General features: G+C 37.4%; 2 protein-coding genes across 3 annotated transcripts; both read left to right on the top strand.

The window, feature by feature from the left end:
- The first annotated feature begins 480 nt into the window (after positions 1 to 480).
- On the top strand, positions 481 to 15,944 carry LOC131343748 (uncharacterized). The gene is made up of 12 exons (XM_058375667.1): positions 481 to 637; positions 892 to 1,517; positions 1,615 to 1,885; positions 2,478 to 2,622; positions 2,812 to 3,011; positions 7,666 to 8,101; positions 9,355 to 9,426; positions 13,023 to 13,138; positions 13,824 to 14,419; positions 14,504 to 14,771; positions 15,411 to 15,555; positions 15,717 to 15,944. Exons 2-12 carry the CDS (start codon positions 899 to 901, stop codon positions 15,924 to 15,926), a joined length of 3,078 nt encoding a protein of 1,025 aa, XP_058231650.1. The 5' UTR covers positions 481 to 637; positions 892 to 898; the 3' UTR covers positions 15,927 to 15,944.
- Positions 5,090 to 9,703, top strand: LOC131343435 (serine protease inhibitor A3M-like). Of its 2 annotated transcripts, XM_058375114.1 has the most exons (6): positions 5,090 to 5,107; positions 6,771 to 6,814; positions 7,600 to 8,195; positions 8,266 to 8,533; positions 9,068 to 9,212; positions 9,355 to 9,701. In XM_058375114.1, the coding sequence occupies exons 3-6, from the start codon at positions 7,607 to 7,609 to the stop codon at positions 9,562 to 9,564; spliced, it is 1,212 nt and encodes a 403-aa protein (XP_058231097.1). In that variant the 5' UTR covers positions 5,090 to 5,107; positions 6,771 to 6,814; positions 7,600 to 7,606; the 3' UTR covers positions 9,565 to 9,701. The 2 variants fall into 2 exon arrangements, with proteins under 2 accessions (XP_058231097.1, XP_058231096.1); XM_058375113.1 differs by lacking the exon at positions 5,090 to 5,107 and having other exon boundaries at positions 6,776 to 6,809; positions 9,355 to 9,703.
- Positions 15,945 to 16,276: the final 332 nt, after the last annotated feature.

The raw sequence follows: 16,276 nt of genomic DNA, 5'->3' as shown, positions 1-16,276 counted from the left end.
CTGGAAAGGTTATAGTGCATTTTAGGTGCATCCTGAAATGTCACCTGAAATTTTTTTTTTGTTTTCTGTAAATCCAAAAATAGAACGTAAAGCTATTTTATCACAGGAAAGAAACAATAGTGGTGTTGACTTGCCTTTTAGCATGTAACACTATTCTAAACCTGAGCAGATATCTTAAACGGCACAAATACTTTGTATCCCAAACCATGTTCTAACCAATAAAATTATCCACATGTTGTAGAAGGCCACATCTAACTCAACTGTAGCATTGCAATACTCTTTTAAGTGATGATATTCATAGAAATGATGCACTGGACTGTAAATTAGCATTCAGCTGTAGAGGTGAACACGTCATTCAGCTTGTTTATGCGTCAAGCATGTAAGAGCCATGAAAAGTAATCTGAGTGGTGCAATGGGTTCAGAACTCCAGGCCCAGAGCTGCTAAACACTGTGAGCTATTAACATTCACGTAATCAATATATTTACTCTCCTGTCGTCTGCTTGCACTGTCTGTTAATGATTACACCCCTGATTCAGACTAGGGCTAAAAAAATACATAGGGTAGACTTGGCTTGTGGCTATACACACGTAACGAAGCAAGACGATACAAAAGTTTGGGAAAGACCCCTAGATCTGGGTGAGTTGTGTTTGCATTTTTTGTTTAGACAGCTGGATAGAATCTAGGGAAGTGAGAATATGAGTAAATGTGTTGAAACCTGTGAGCAAGAGAAAAAAAAATTACATCATCTTGTGAAATTTGCTGTTCAATTTTAAATCTCTTAGCCATGGTTTGTGTGTCCTTGCTATAAAAATAGATTTGTTTTGAAACTTTTTTATAAGACAGATTTCGTACGATGACATGATATTTATTTATTTAATCAATCTCCTCAGAAGTGTCATGGCGCCGAGTGTCCTGTGTGTGTTGTGGAGTTGCTTGTCCTTAGCATTAATTTACACCAGCGTACACGGAGCTCTACAACAACATTCCGACTCTGATGACCGCATAAATCACATGAAAGCACTGAGCGAGTTGAACAATGATTTTGCTTTCCGTCTGTACAAAAGCATCGCGTCTGGTGCTCAGTCCCAGAACGTGTTCTTCTCTCCACTGAGCGTGTCCACGGCTCTGGCTGCAGTGTCTTTAGGAGCAGGTGGTGAGACTCATCAACAGCTTCTCAGTGGCCTCGGATTTAACAGTTCCATCTTCACCAGTGAGGAGATGCACCAAGCCTTCCTCGATCTCCTCCAGAACTTCAATCAGAGGACAGGGGTAGATCTGAACGTGGGAACTGCTCTCTACGTCAACGAGACCTTTAAACCTCATCCAGAATTTCTGGAGAATCTTAAGAGTTTCTATCTTTCCGAAGGCTTTTCTGTCAATTTCGACAAGCACAAAGAAACCGCCAAACAGATCAACAAATATGTCAGTAAAAAGACGCAGGGCAAAATTAAGAAGTTTATCAAAGCCTTGGATTCACGTACCATCATGTATCTTCTCAGCTATATATATTTTAAGGGTAAGCTGATTTAATATGGTGAGTTTTATTCATTTCATGGTCCTTCAATAATGCATACTTTTGTTTTCTATAACAACACTTCCCAATTTTCCTGAAGGAAAATGGTCCATCCCATTTAATCCCCAAAATACTAGAAAGTCGGAATTTCAAGTGGATACAGAAACGACTGTTCCAGTTGAAATGATGTACGAGAAGAATACTTTTTACAGCTACTTTGATGTAGAACTCTCCACCATTGTTGTTCGTCTGGATTATAATGACTCATTCTCCATGATACTGGCTCTACCAGTATCTAATGATCTCAGTGTCCTTGAAGAGGCTTTGCACCCACACCTTATAGCCAACTGGGACAGACAAATGAGGAGAAGGTTTGTTGGATTTGTAAAAGTTCAAAACTGTTTTTTAATGTATCATTGGTGCATTTAGAAAATATTCATTTATTTGCATAATTTTATCCTCTTCTTCTTTCAGCTTTTCCCTACAGCGAATCATCTCTCTCCACCTATCCCTATCTTCTGCATCCTCAACACTTACACCCACTAGCTTCATATCCTCATTTATTCCATTCATATACCTCCTCTTTGGCCTTCCTCTTTGCCTCCTGACTGGCAGCTCCATGTCCAACATTCTCCTACCTATATACTCACTCTCCCTCCTCTGAACATGTCCAAACCATCTTAATCTGGCCTCCCTAACTTTGTCTATAGTAACTATACTATTAATCCAATGTCCTGGGTGTGCTTGAGCAATTTATTCGGACAATTGTTATTATTATTATTTATTTATTTAGGGGTTTTTTTGTGGGCTGAGAGTGTGGCCTTTTTGAGCTGTCATATGCATATTTACTGAAGAGTGGGTTGTCTTGAAATCTGACATTTTACCATTAAGGTCTGATTCTTGGAGTGCTATAGAAGAAAAAATATATTCGTTTAATGATTAATACAACTTCTCTTTCTGCAGAAAATATGCGATCTTCCTTCCTAAGCTGTCCCTAAAAACTTCCTATTGCCTGATCAACATTCTGAGTCGAATTGGAATGAAGGATATGTTCACAGAGAAAGCTAACTTCACTGGGATTACTGATGAACCAGTATACATCTCTGAGGTAAGGAAGCTAACTGCCATCTGCAGATAAATGAGATAAGTGACAGATCTATGTCATGCTGCAGGCAATTCAACATAATGTAGGTAGTTGTTGTTACTTAATCTAGAGCCTCTACCCAATCATCACTTTTATTAAAAAATTTAAAGTTTTTAAATGATCATGTTTACTGATCTTTATCATTGTCCCTAGGCTGTGCATAAAGCCACATTAGATGTGGACGAAGCTGGAGCCACTGCAACAGCTGTGACTACAATGCATTTTGGCGCACGTTCTGGGCCACCATCTCTGTACTTTAACAAACCGTTCCTTATGTTTATCACTGACCAGGAAACAAAGAACATCTTGTTTATGGGGAAAATTGTCAATCCAGCAAATTCTGAGATAAGTGAATAATAATAAAGTTTTTAAAGCTATAAAATGAGACTTAGGAGCGTATTTTTGTAGATATTTCTGTTGCATGTTATTCCCGCACATATTCATCCTAATACTTTTTGAGACTTGATTAAGCTTGAGCTGCTTATAGTGCAGATTCTGTCCAAACAGGGTTCAGAAGATCGCAGTTTCTGTTAACAGTATAATGACTAACATGTTTCAGTTAAAATCTTAAATTTTCTATTGAAATACATTGATAGAATATCTGCCAGTTTTAATGATGTCACAGTGCACTTCACAGCTGACCAATCGGCAGCTCTGCATTAAAGCCACATTCACAGTGTCACTTAGATGTGTCTTGTGCAGTGGCCTTTCATGCTTCTAACAACGTTTTGTAGAATTATACATGGATCAAAAGAGTAAGCTATCCCAGCGTTCACATTTCTGCTGTAAATAAATGCAAACTGATCAAATGTTTTCTTCAGATTATTGTCATGTGAGGCTTCTAGAGAAAAATCCACTAGAGTAGAAGAGGTGGGATCTCATCTGTTGCTGGGTCTGATTATTATCATTATCCTGAGATATACCCTAAGGCCAGCAGCAAAGGCAGTGCAAAACCATGTTCCACGTGCTTTAATTGCAGAGAACTACTTTAATCCTAAATCCATTTTAGTTATTTGGCATGACGCATGTATATCCATGAAATGCCTAGTTAGCTCTCAGTATTAGTTAACTCCATTACTAAAACATGTCTAGATGACAGGGACGCTGGAGTGCAGGGAACAACTGGCTGCAGCATTAAGAAGAAGCCTTGTCACATACACATTAATTCTTCCTTCACACATTCCAACTTCTGGAGGTTGTGGTCAAACCACAGGGTCAGCCATGATACAGCACCCGTGGAGCAGAGAGGGTTCAGGTCCTTGCTCAGGGGCCAAGCAGTGGCATATTAAACCCCCAATCTTCCAATCAACAACCCAGAGCCTTAACCACTTGAGCTACCACAGGGCAGATTCAGCAAATGAGTTGAGTTGGTGACACTTCTGACACCCATTCCGATGTGCTAGTCAGAAGGTTGATGTAAGTCATGAAGTTGAAATACGCATTTAAGCTTAGACTGCTCCCATTTCTGGTTTTGGTAATAGGACAGCAGTGTAATAAGGTAGCATCATGTTTTTTTTTCAGGCTTGAGAAGTCTGTTAGGAAACGTGGAAGAGTAATTGAAGTAAGTAAAATGAAGTGAGCTTCTTCTTCTTTTTTTTTTTGCTACATAACCCTTGAAACCTGGTAGGTGTACAGTATACCTTACTGTCATTTATATGCATTCAAAATGAAAACTAGGTTTAGAATTGCAAAATAATCAATACTGTATGTGTTTGGGTCCACTGCTGAGTGTCTGTTTAAAAGCAGTCAATGATTATGAAGAATTTAGGAAAATCATAAAATAAACAGGGTAAAGGTTGGTGTCTATGCACATTTAACAAAGAACAGCACTTGTACATCTTCAACATTCAACAACGCTACGAGACGTTGCAGAAGGTGGTTTCAGTTTTTTTTTTGGCTCTTTCTGATCCTCAAATATGAACACCTTCGCCACCTTATTTGATTTTGCATTTTCACTAACATATGTCTCCCTAGCAAAAACTATGGGAGGGACTTTTTGGTGTTTTGGAGGAAATTATAAAATTGGGTATGGAGATGACAGAAATGATGATAGAAACTATGTAAATAACTAGAAACTACTTGGGAAATTCTGATGGTTGCCAACCAGGTTGAGCATACTTCACTCAAACCTGACATTCTGAAGACGTTCTGTTGTCCTTGACCAGTTGGGAGAATTTGTAGTTGTTTTGAACATGAACAGCATGACAGAAGTTGTCAATGTGCAGATTCCAGCCATAGAAACCCCCAACTTAAAGTATCATGGCATGGAGTGTCCAGAGTTTGTGGTGTTGCCTTTCCTTATATACAGTATATTATATATATATATATATATATATATATATTGTTATATGTTCTCTATGTTTAGCTCTATGTTTGTCTGCATCACCTGTACTTTGTTTTTGTTCTGTGTAGCACCTCTGGCCTAGGAAGAACGTTGTTTCATTTCACCGTGTACTGCATCAGCTATATATGGTTGAAGTGAGAATAAAGCTCCTTTGACTTTGATTAACAGTACACCTTGAGTTATTGTTTAAATAACAACACATCATGAAGTCTTTTACATAATGCATGCTACAACTAACTGGTTAATACTGGTGAACCTGGTGGTGGAGAAAAGCGTGCTGTCTGATCAGGCAATATCCTGTGCAGCGGAGATTAAAGTTATTGTAGAAAAAAAAAACAGCTCTTAACAAAAGGTGTAAAATATAATCCCTACCTTATACTAAATCTACACATGCCTTTTATATTAATCACAAAGGTACAAAATGTTGTTCATTTAGTAGATCAGACCAGAAACTGTCTTAGAATTCTTGGTCCCTAGCAGGTTATGCTGTGATTTGTTCCTGTTGGCCAAAACAGAAATTGTTTTTTGTTTAATGACACAAACAGAAGCAAACAAATCCAAAACAATAATCCAGAGAGAAGAGTAGAGAAACAGGCAATGGGTCGAAACTGTACGTCAGAAATATCAGGCAAACAAATCTGAAAACGTGTAGCAAAAATCAGAGTCGAGAATGAATAAAAAAATTCCTTTAAAAGGTACCATGGTGCATACCATAGTCTTCAGAGACTTTCTGAAACTGGATCCATTCAGGATCCGGTCAAGACTCTGTGGAAGGCCCAAGTGCAAACCTGCCCAAGAAGACAAATATTTATTTGTGTATAAGTGTCCTCCTTGAGAAACATACGCCTCACTGCTCCTGAATTGGCTGTATTATTGAAAAATCAAGAGAGGAACCAGTGTGCAGAGACACTGTGTGTAGGAGAATCAGATCAGGTGGCCCTTATGGGCAGAACTACCAAGAAAAACCATTACTAAGGTTGGCAAATTGGAAGAAGAATTTGCAGTGGGCCAAACTTACAGAGATTACCAAAGATTGGCTAGTGTTGCTGTGATTGACAGGGGAAAGAGAATATGTCATCCAACTCAGAGATCACAGCCAGTTTGGCTCTCTGGATGGTTGTGGTATCCTTGAGAGTTGAACCTGCAATTCACATTTTGGATCAGGATTCAAACTACTGATCTTCTGACGCTTTTCTACTGCATTACTTGAGTGACCATGTGAGTGAGAGTGTTGCTCTTTCTCTATGCAAGTGACCTTTTTTTTTCTATAAATTATCCCTAAACCTGGTAGATAGGCCTCCTGGTGGTGCAGCGGCAGGATCCCATGCTCTCATTGCCATGGCTCAGGGTTGATTCCTGGGCAGGGAGCTAACCCAGACACTGAACTCTCTGTGCCGGTCCCAAGCCTGGTTAAAATGGGAGGTTTGCAAAAAAAAAAAAACTGGGCCAAATCAAAACATGCAGATAAAATGATCTGCAGTGACGACCCTGAACAGGGAGCAGCTGAAAGAACAACAACAACAACATCCTTAAACCTGATATATGTTGAGCAGTATAATCTATGTGTATTCAATATTAAAACTAGGTTTAGAATTACAAAACGCTGATGTGAACTCAACCTTCAAATAATCAATATGTGTGTATGTCCACTGCTTAGTGTCTGTTTAAAAGCAGTTAATGATTAAGAAGGATTTAGGATAATCATAAAATAAACAAAAGGTTGTTGTCTATGCACATTTAACAAAGAGCAACACTTGTACATCTTCAGAATTCAACAACGCTACGAGACTTTGCAGATGTGGTTACAGTTGGGTGAGGTTTATTTAATTTATTTTTTATTTTTCTATTTCCATGTGTGTGTTTATGTGCAAAATTCATGACATAATTAAAATTTATTCACAAAAAGGTCTATTTATAATTAATTTTTATGTGCAAATATTGTGCAATGGCTTGCAAAATTAAAATGTTAATGCAAAGTATATTTAACATTTATATATATATATATATATATAATTTTTTTTTTACATTTTTTAATATTTTTAATTTTTTAAATTCACCTGATTGTACCAATTTAAAAATAAATAAATAAATAAGAGCAGCCCTCTCATTTGTTATTGCACTTTTTCATCCTCAAAGACATGCATTTTCACTGATGTATGTCCGCCAATCAAAAACTATGGGAGGGACTTCTAGGTGTTTTGGAGAAAATTATAAATTTGGGTGTAGAGATGACAGAAATGATGATAGAAACTATTTAAATATCTAGAAACTACTTGGGAAATTCTGATGGTTGCCAACCAGGTTGAGCATACTTCATTCAAACCTGACATTCTGAAGACGTTCTGTCTTCCTTGACCAGTAGGATCTAGGACTAGTAGAATTTTTAGCTGTTTTGAACATGTTTTGAACAAAAGTTGTCATTGTGCAGATTTCAGCCATAGAAACCCACAACTGAAAGAGCTGTAGTTTATAATTTTGCTAAAATATAGAGTTATAGTTAAAGTTTATATGAAATATTAGGAAGCTTAACTGCGTTGTACATCTTGCTAATCCTTAATTGCATTGTCCATATGATCTGTTATTTGTTATCTTCTTAGAAGTATCATGGCGTGGAGTGTCCAGAATTTGTGGTGTTACCTTTCCTTGCTGTTACTTTTCACCAGCATACACGGAAACACAGAAAACAAAATAGAAGCCCTGAACGAGGTGAACAGTGATTTTGCTTTCCGTCTGTACAAAAGCATCGCGTCTGGTGCTCAGTCCCAGAACGTGTTCTTCTCTCCACTGAGCGTGTCCACGGCTCTGGCTGCACTGTCTTTAGGAGCAGGTGGTGAGACTCATCGACAGCTTCTCAGTGGCCTCGGATTCAACAGTTCCGTCATCACCAGCGAGGAGATGCACCAAGCCTTCCTCGATCTCCTCCAGAACTTCAATCAGAGGACAGGGGTAGACCTGAACGTGGGCACTGCTCTCTACGTCAACGAGACCTTTAAACCTCATCCAGAATTTCTGGAGAATCTTAAGCGTTTTTATCTTTCTGAAGGCTTCGCTGTTGATTTTAAAAAGACCACAGAGACCTCTGATCAAATCAACAAATATGTCAGTGAAAAGACGCACGGAAAAATCAGCAAGTTTATTGAAAAATTGGATCCACACACCATCATGTATCTGCTCAGCTATATATATTTTAAAGGTAAGCTCATTTAGTGATAAGTCATGGTCTCTCAATGGGCAATAACCTCAGAGCTTTTTTTTCCCTCAAGGTAAATGGTCCATCCCATTTAACCCCAGAATGACTCGAAAGGATGAATTCCATGTGGATAAAGAGACAACCGTTCCAGTTCAAATGATGTATCTGAGGGATGACTTTTACATCTACAGTGATCTTGAACTATCTGTCAGTGTTATTCGTTTGAATTACAATGATTCATTCTCCATGATACTGGCTCTGCCCCTTAATAATATTACACTTTTGGAAGAGGCTTTGCATCCACACCACATCAACAAGTGGCAAAAATTGATGTCAGAACGGTAATTCTGAATTTATCGCATTTTACCAAGTACAGATAAATTTAGTGTAACTGTCTATGTTGAGGCAAACCATACAGGGATTTTATTTATGATATTTTCTTATTTGATTTATATATATATATTTTCTTCTCTTATATCTTATATAATAATAAGAATCCTGACTTATCATCAGCATATCATGCATATCATCAGCATCATCATATGTAGAGTGCAAAATTTAAGAATTAATATTCTTTGAGATTCTGTATTTATTGAAGACAAATCAACTGTTTATGTAATATCTATATTAGGTATGTTAATAACCCATCATGATTAAGTACTGTCATAGTAAGTATACTATAGAAAAGCAAATAAATGAATGAATGACTGAATTAATGTATGAATAAATTAATGAATGAATTTATAAATTCGCACATAAAATGTTTCCATCTGACCATTATCTAACTCCAAACTAATATTATTGGCTCGAACTAGGTTAATCTTAAAAACTACAGGATTAGTTTATTAACTACACCTGCATTTCTCTTTCTCCAGTATGTGTGGCATCTTTCTTCCTAAACTGTCCCTAAAAACCTCATATTCTCTGAAGAGCATTCTGTCTGAAATGGGATTTATAGATATGTTTACAGCTAAAGCTGACTTCTCTGGGATTTCTGATGAAAACTTGTTAGTTTCTGAGGTAAGAAAACAACTTGGTACAAAGTGGATTTGGAACCACAGCCAGTAAATATAAAGATTAGGCTCACTACCCTGCATAAAAAAGATGATTTAATCATACAGTACATGCAGTTAATTGGTGATTTGTCCTTTTTTGTCCACAGGCTGTACATAAAGCCACTCTAGATGTAGATGAAGCTGGAACCACAGCAATAGCAGTGACGGGAATAGGCTTCGTAGGCTTTTCTGGAAGAATTTTTGAAGTGCTGAAGTTTGACCGGCCATTTATGTTCTTTATAGTTGACCAAAAAACAAAGAATGTCCTTTTTATGGGGAAAATTGTGAATCCAGCAAATTCTGAGGTCCATCAATAATAAACAAAAAGAAAAATGTGTCTTTCCATACTCAACATACAGGGTAGACGTGATGAAGATTAGGAATGTTATGAGATGAGATGGGGTGGTGTGTGTTGGTATGGGGTCCTGACTGCAAAATAAATAAATAAACCCCACATAAACCGAAGCATATCAAATGTTTTCACTGGATTAATAAAATCTTAAAAATTAAAATTAAATTAACGTCAGTGAAAACAATGGAAATATTAACTGAATTTTATTGTAATTTAATAATTTCTTTTAACTCTTTACACATTTATTTAGACCTTCAACGTACTGGTTGCTTTTAAAGCACAATTTATCCAACTGAAATCATCAGTGTAGAAAAAGCGATCAAGAATCATGTCAATTCCTCATTCGTCTCATTCTACACAGTGTAATTAGCGCTATAACTATCTTATAACTGTGTGTGAGTAAATATGGATAAACCATCGGACTAGAGGATGAACGCTTAATGGCTCTACTTCACTGAAATGTTTTAATATGATGCAGCAAAGAAAAGTATAAAACCAGACACCCGCTTTTGAACTCCATGTGTTATTTGAAAATAATTGAATGAGGTAAGTTTCACTAAACTGCTATTGTGAACTGGCTTTAAAACTTAGAAATATTGCTTTTTTACACAATAGTTACTTCTGGTTAATTTATTAGCAAGATACATAGCTTTAGTTGTGTATATTGTGCATGTCCAGCTCAAAGGAGGGACTGAAACTTTACACAAAATGCGTTTTAAAATTGAATATCGGCATGGCATATTTTATTATTTACATAATGCATGCTACAACTAACTGGTTAGCACTGGTGAGCCTGGTGGTGGAGAAAAGTGTTCTGTCTGATCAGGAAATATCCACAGGGGATTAAAGTTATTCTAGAAAAAAAACAGCTCTCATTTAAACGTCTAAAATATAATCCCTACCTTATACTAAATCCACACATGTCCTGTATATTAATCACAAAATTGTTCATTTAGTAGATCTGTTTTAAGATTTTTGGTCCTTAGCAGGTTATGTTTGTGGTTTGTTTGTGTTGTCCAGCAAAAAAGCAGTTTGTTGTGTATTATGTAAAGCTGCAGTAGTCTAACTTGCTCTATATTAAGCTTCAGTAATGTAAATCTTTACATATACACTGGCAAGAAAAAGTTTGCAAACACCATGTCACTACTGTATGTTTAATTTCAATTCAGTTTAGTTAGAGCACTTTTAACAATGGACATTGTCTCAAAGAAGCTTTATTGAAGTATAGAAACATAGAAAAAATGATGAAGGTTAAAGTTAAGTTACTATTTATTCCTAACATTTATCCCTAATGAGCAAGCCTGAGGCAAAATAGACGAGGAAAATCTCCCTGAGATGACATGAGGAAGAAACCTTGAGAGGAATCAGGCTCAGAAGGGAACCTTATCCTCATTTGGGTGACACTGGACAGTAAATAATGTAAATGTAAATATTGTCCTGAGGAACTAATAGATCAATGTAGTTTCTGAGTTCATTATTGACTTTGTACTAACTCCTTCCTGCCAAAAGCTGACTGAAGCAACAGCAGTTCAAAAACAGCATGATAGTCTCCAAGTGGCAAACAAACCTGAAAACACGTAGCAAAAATCAGAGTCAAGAATGGATACAAACAGAGGTCATACACAAGGCAAACTGTAACAAAGAAATGGCTTGATATGGACACAAAGAAACAATACTTTGCACTGAAGTTAGCATGCATGCTTGTTTAAATGTAATAGAAACCTGGAAGTAACCAACCCTGGAAGTGGCTCAATACTCGGGCAAGGGTTCCCCCTGTCAGTCATGTGAGGGCATAGTCGTTTCGGATATTACAGAGCCCCCCTCTCCAAAAACACCTCCAGGTGTTCTTCGGTGAGGTCGGCCATGGGGTCTGGGTGCAGGTCTGTCTGTGTGTGAGTTGTGAAACTCATCGATTAATCCCGCATTGACCCAGGAATGTTTTTCGGGGCCATACCCCTTCCAGTCCACCAGGTATTGCAGTATTCCTCACTGATGTCTGGAGTCGAGGAGGAAGTGCACTATTTAAGCTGGGGCAGCTTCAATCTCTAGTTGAGGAGTGGCTTGGAGGCTGTGCTTTCTTGTTTGGGTGGGAGGTGCGCTGGTTTGAGGAGGGAGACATGAAATGTCAGGGATATGGGGTAGGAGGGTGGTAGTTGAAGCTGGTCAGGGTTAATCTGCCTAGTAGTCAGAAAAGGTCCAATGTAGCCGGGGCTTAGTATGCGGCAGGGAATCTTGAGTTTGATATTGGGTGTGGAGAACCATACTCTTTGAGCAACTTGAGGGTGTGACTGTCTGCTCTGATCTGTGTGGAGTCAATGGATAGCTCTCTGAAGACATACATGGGCGCTCTCACGGATGGTATGGGTGTGATGATTCCAGTCTTTCACAACTGGGATGTCAGAGGAAAAGGAGGGTTGGAGGGTTGGTAACCCAAGACACACTGAAAGGGTGGGTCATATTTGTCCCGGATATTCCAGTTAGAACCAAAAATGGCCAAACAAAAACAGACTTCCTTAGAATCTCACCGATATATACTTGTCTTGAAAAGGAAAGCTATTCTCTACAGGATTTAGCCAAGAAATTAAATATTTCTTTCAAAGGTATATGGTGTACACCATAGTCTCCAAAGACATGCTGCAACTGGATCCATTCAGGACAGAAGATGCAGTGGAAGGCTCAAGTGCAAACCTGCCCAAGAAGACAAATACTTATAAGTGTCCTCCTTGAGAAACAGATGCCTCACTGCTCCTGAATTGGCTGCATCATTGAAAAATCAAGAGAGAAACCAGTGTGCAGAGACACTATGTGAAGGAGACTCAGATCATGTGGCCTCATGGGCAGAGCTGCCAGGAAAAAACCCTACTAAGTTTGGCAATTCAGTAGAAAAGTTTGCAGTGGGCCAAGATTTTATTTTTTTTTGCTACCTGCTGTTTATGCTGTCACAGGGTTTGCTGCACTGGTTGCTGCTCTGGTTCCTGGTGGTCCAGTGGCAGGATCCCATGCTCTCATTGCCACAGCTTGGGACTGGCACTTAACTCTTCAGTGGCTGGGTTAGCTCCCTGCCCAGGAACTAACCCAGCCACTGAAGAGTTAAGTGCCAGTCCCAAGCCCGGATAAAATGGGAGGGTTGCATCAGGAAAGGCACCCGGCAAAAACCTGTGCCAAATCGAAACATGCAGATAAAACGATCCACTGTGGCGACCCTGAACAGGGAGCAGCTGAAAGAACAAAAACAACAACATCCTTAAACCTGGTAAATGTCGAGCAGTGTATACCTTACTATAATCTATGTGTATTCAAAATAATAACTAGGTTTAGAATTGCAAAACGCTGATGTGAACTCAACCTTCAAATAATCAATATGTGTGTATGTCCACTGCTTAGTGTCTGTTTAAAAGCAGTTAATGATTAAGAAGGATTTAGGATAATCATAAAATAAACAGGGTAAAGGTTGTTGTCTATACACATTTAGCTAAGAGCAACACTTGTACATCTTCAGCATTCAACAACGCTACGAGGCTTTGCAGAAGGTGGTTACAGTTGGGTGAGGTTTATTTATTATTATTTCTCTGTGTGTGTTTGTGTGCAAAATTCATGACATAATTCAAATTTATTCACAAAATGTTATAAATATTATTCATTTTTATGTTCAATGGCTTGCAAAATAAAAATGCTAATGCTAAGTATATTTAACAGTTTATACTCTGAATATTATTTAATATTTTACATTTTTTAAATTTACCTGATTCTGACATATTATAAATGTAAGTGCAGTCCTCTCATTTGTTATTGCACTTTCAATTTTTTCACTGATGTATGTCTGCCAATCAAAAACTATGGGAGGGACTTTTAGGTGTTTTGAAGGAAATTATAAAATTGGGTATGGAGATGACAGAAATGAACTATTTAAATAACTAGAAACTAATTGGGAAATTCTGATGGTTGCCAACCAGGTTGAGCATACTTCATTCAAACCTGACATTCTGAAGACGTTCTGTCTTCCTTGACCAGTTGGGAGAATTTTTAGTTGTTTTGAGCATGAACAGCATGACAGAAGTTGTCATTGTGCAGATTTCAGCCATAGAAACCCCCAACTGAAAGAGCTGTAGATTATTAATTTAGATCTAATATATACTTATAGTTAAAGTTGATATAAAAATATTAGGAAGCTCAACTGCTTTGTACCGCTTGCTAATCAATCCTTGTTACTTTTTATCTTCTTAGAAGTATCATGGCGTGGAGTGTCCAGAATTTGTGGTGTTACCTTTCCTTGCTGTTACTTTTCACCAGCATACACGGAAACACAGAAAACAAAATAGAAGCCCTGAACGAGGTGAACAGTGATTTTGCTTTCCGTCTGTACAAAAGCATCGCGTCTGGTGCTCAGTCCCAGAACGTGTTCTTCTCTCCACTGAGCGTGTCCACGGCTCTGGCTGCACTGTCTTTAGGAGCAGGTGGTGAGACTCATCAACAGCTTCTCAGTGGCCTCGGATTTAACAGTTCCATCTTCACCAGTGAGGAGATGCACCAAGCCTTCCTCGATCTCCTCCAGAACTTCAATCAGAGGACAGGGGTAGACCTGAACGTGGGCACTGCTCTCTACGTCAACGAGACCTTTAAACCTCATCCAGAATTTCTGGAGAATCTTAAGCGTTTTTATCTTTCTGAAGGCTTCGCTGTTGATTTTAAAAAGACCACAGAGACCTCTGATCAAATCAACAAATATGTCAGTGAAAAGACGCACGGAAAAATCAGCAAGTTTATTGAAAAATTGGATCCACACACCATCATGTATCTGCTCAGCTATATATATTTTAAAGGTAAGCTCATTTAGTGATAAGTCATGGTCTCTCAATGGGCAATAACCTCAGAGCTTTTTTTTTTTTTTTTTTTTTTTACCCAAGGTAAATGGTCCATCCCATTTGATCCCAAAAGGACTCAAGAGGATCAATTCCATGTGAATGAAAAAACAACCGTTCCAGTTCAAATGATGTTTGTGATGGATGATTTTGACATCTACCATGATCATCAACTATCTGTCAGAGTCCTTCGTTTAAATTACAACGATTCATTCTCCATGATACTGGCTCTGCCTCTTAATAATATTGCACCTTTGGAAGAGGCTTTGCATCCATACCACATCAACAAGTGGCAAAAATGGATGTCTAAACGGTAATTCTGAATTTATGGCATTTTACCAAGTTTAGTTTAACTTTTCTATCTTGAGGCAAACCATGCAAGGATTTTATTCATGATATTTTATTCGTTGATCTATGTAATAATATATAATATGATAATATAATAATATAATATAATATAATAATATTAATATGAATCCTGACCAGCCATTCATCATCTTATGAAGAGTGCTAAATTTTAGAACGAATATTTATTCAGAATTAATAACAACCCATTATGAAAATGTACTCAGTTATAGTAATTATGCTACTTATATATTGTCTACTATTATGCTGCGTTTTTATTATAATGTAAACAATGAATGAATTTAAAAATTCTAACAAAAAAAGGTTTCCATCTTACATTTACATTTACGCCATTTCACCCTTATCCAAAGCGACAATAAGAAGTGTTTATCTCTATCACTTAACACTGGTTATCACACTGGTTAACATTAACACTGGTTCAATCGGTCACAGACTTAGGATACCATCAGCCTACAGATTGTGTTTGGAGGAATTTTTAAAAAAAAATCTGACCATTATCTAACTCTAAACTAATATAATTGGCTAAGATTATTTATGTCAATCTTAAATTAGTTTATTAACTACGCCTGGGTTTTTCTTTCTCCAGTGAGTGTGGCATCTACCTCCCTAAACTGTCCCTAAAAACCTCATATTCTCTGAAGAGCATTCTGCCTGACATGGGATTTATGGATATGTTTACAGCTAAAGCTAACTTCTCTGGCATTTCTGATGAAAACTTGTTAGTTTCTGAGGTAAGAAAACAACTTGGTACAAAATGGTGATGTAAGTGAGAAACACAGCCAGTAAATATGAACATTAGGCTCACTACCCTGCATAAAAATTCGTGCAGTATTTACATTTAATCATACAGTATATTTAATTAATTGGTGATTTGTCCTTTTTTTGTCCACAGGCTGTACATAAAGCCACTTTAGATGTGGACGAAGCTGGAACCAAAGCAACAGCAGTGACGGGAATAGGCCTCATGCCCCTATCTGGAAGAATTTTTGAAGTGCTGAAGTTTGATCGGCCATTTATGATCTTTATAGTTGATCAAAAAACAAAGAATGTCCTCTTTATGGGGAAAATTGTAAATCCAGCAAATTCTGAGGTCAATCAGTAATAAACAAAAAGAAAAATGTCTTTTCTTATTTTGTGTATAGGGCTGGCCTAATAGAAGAAAGGTTAGGGATGGGATGGAGTGGGAAAAAAAAATCTGTTTATTTTATTAGCTTAATAAATTTTTGCAAGGTACACTAATACTGTATGTAATATCCACGTATTTACTTGATTATTTACATAATTCATTAGCACAATCCCATTAGTAATATTAAGGTATTCATATCTAGTCATGGTCGCATTTAGGTAAAAAGAGGTTGTAGGTAATTGCAAAGGTTGTGATGTCAGTGAAAACAATGGAAGCAGTAACATAATTATATTAATTCATTACTTCTAACTCTTTATAAACTTATT

Source organism: Hemibagrus wyckioides, linkage group LG22, assembly GCF_019097595.1.
Source record: "Hemibagrus wyckioides isolate EC202008001 linkage group LG22, SWU_Hwy_1.0, whole genome shotgun sequence".
NCBI lineage: Eukaryota > Metazoa > Chordata > Actinopteri > Siluriformes > Bagridae > Hemibagrus > Hemibagrus wyckioides.
Note: the sequence above shows the minus strand (reverse complement) of the source record. Positions and strands in the feature narration are given on the sequence as shown.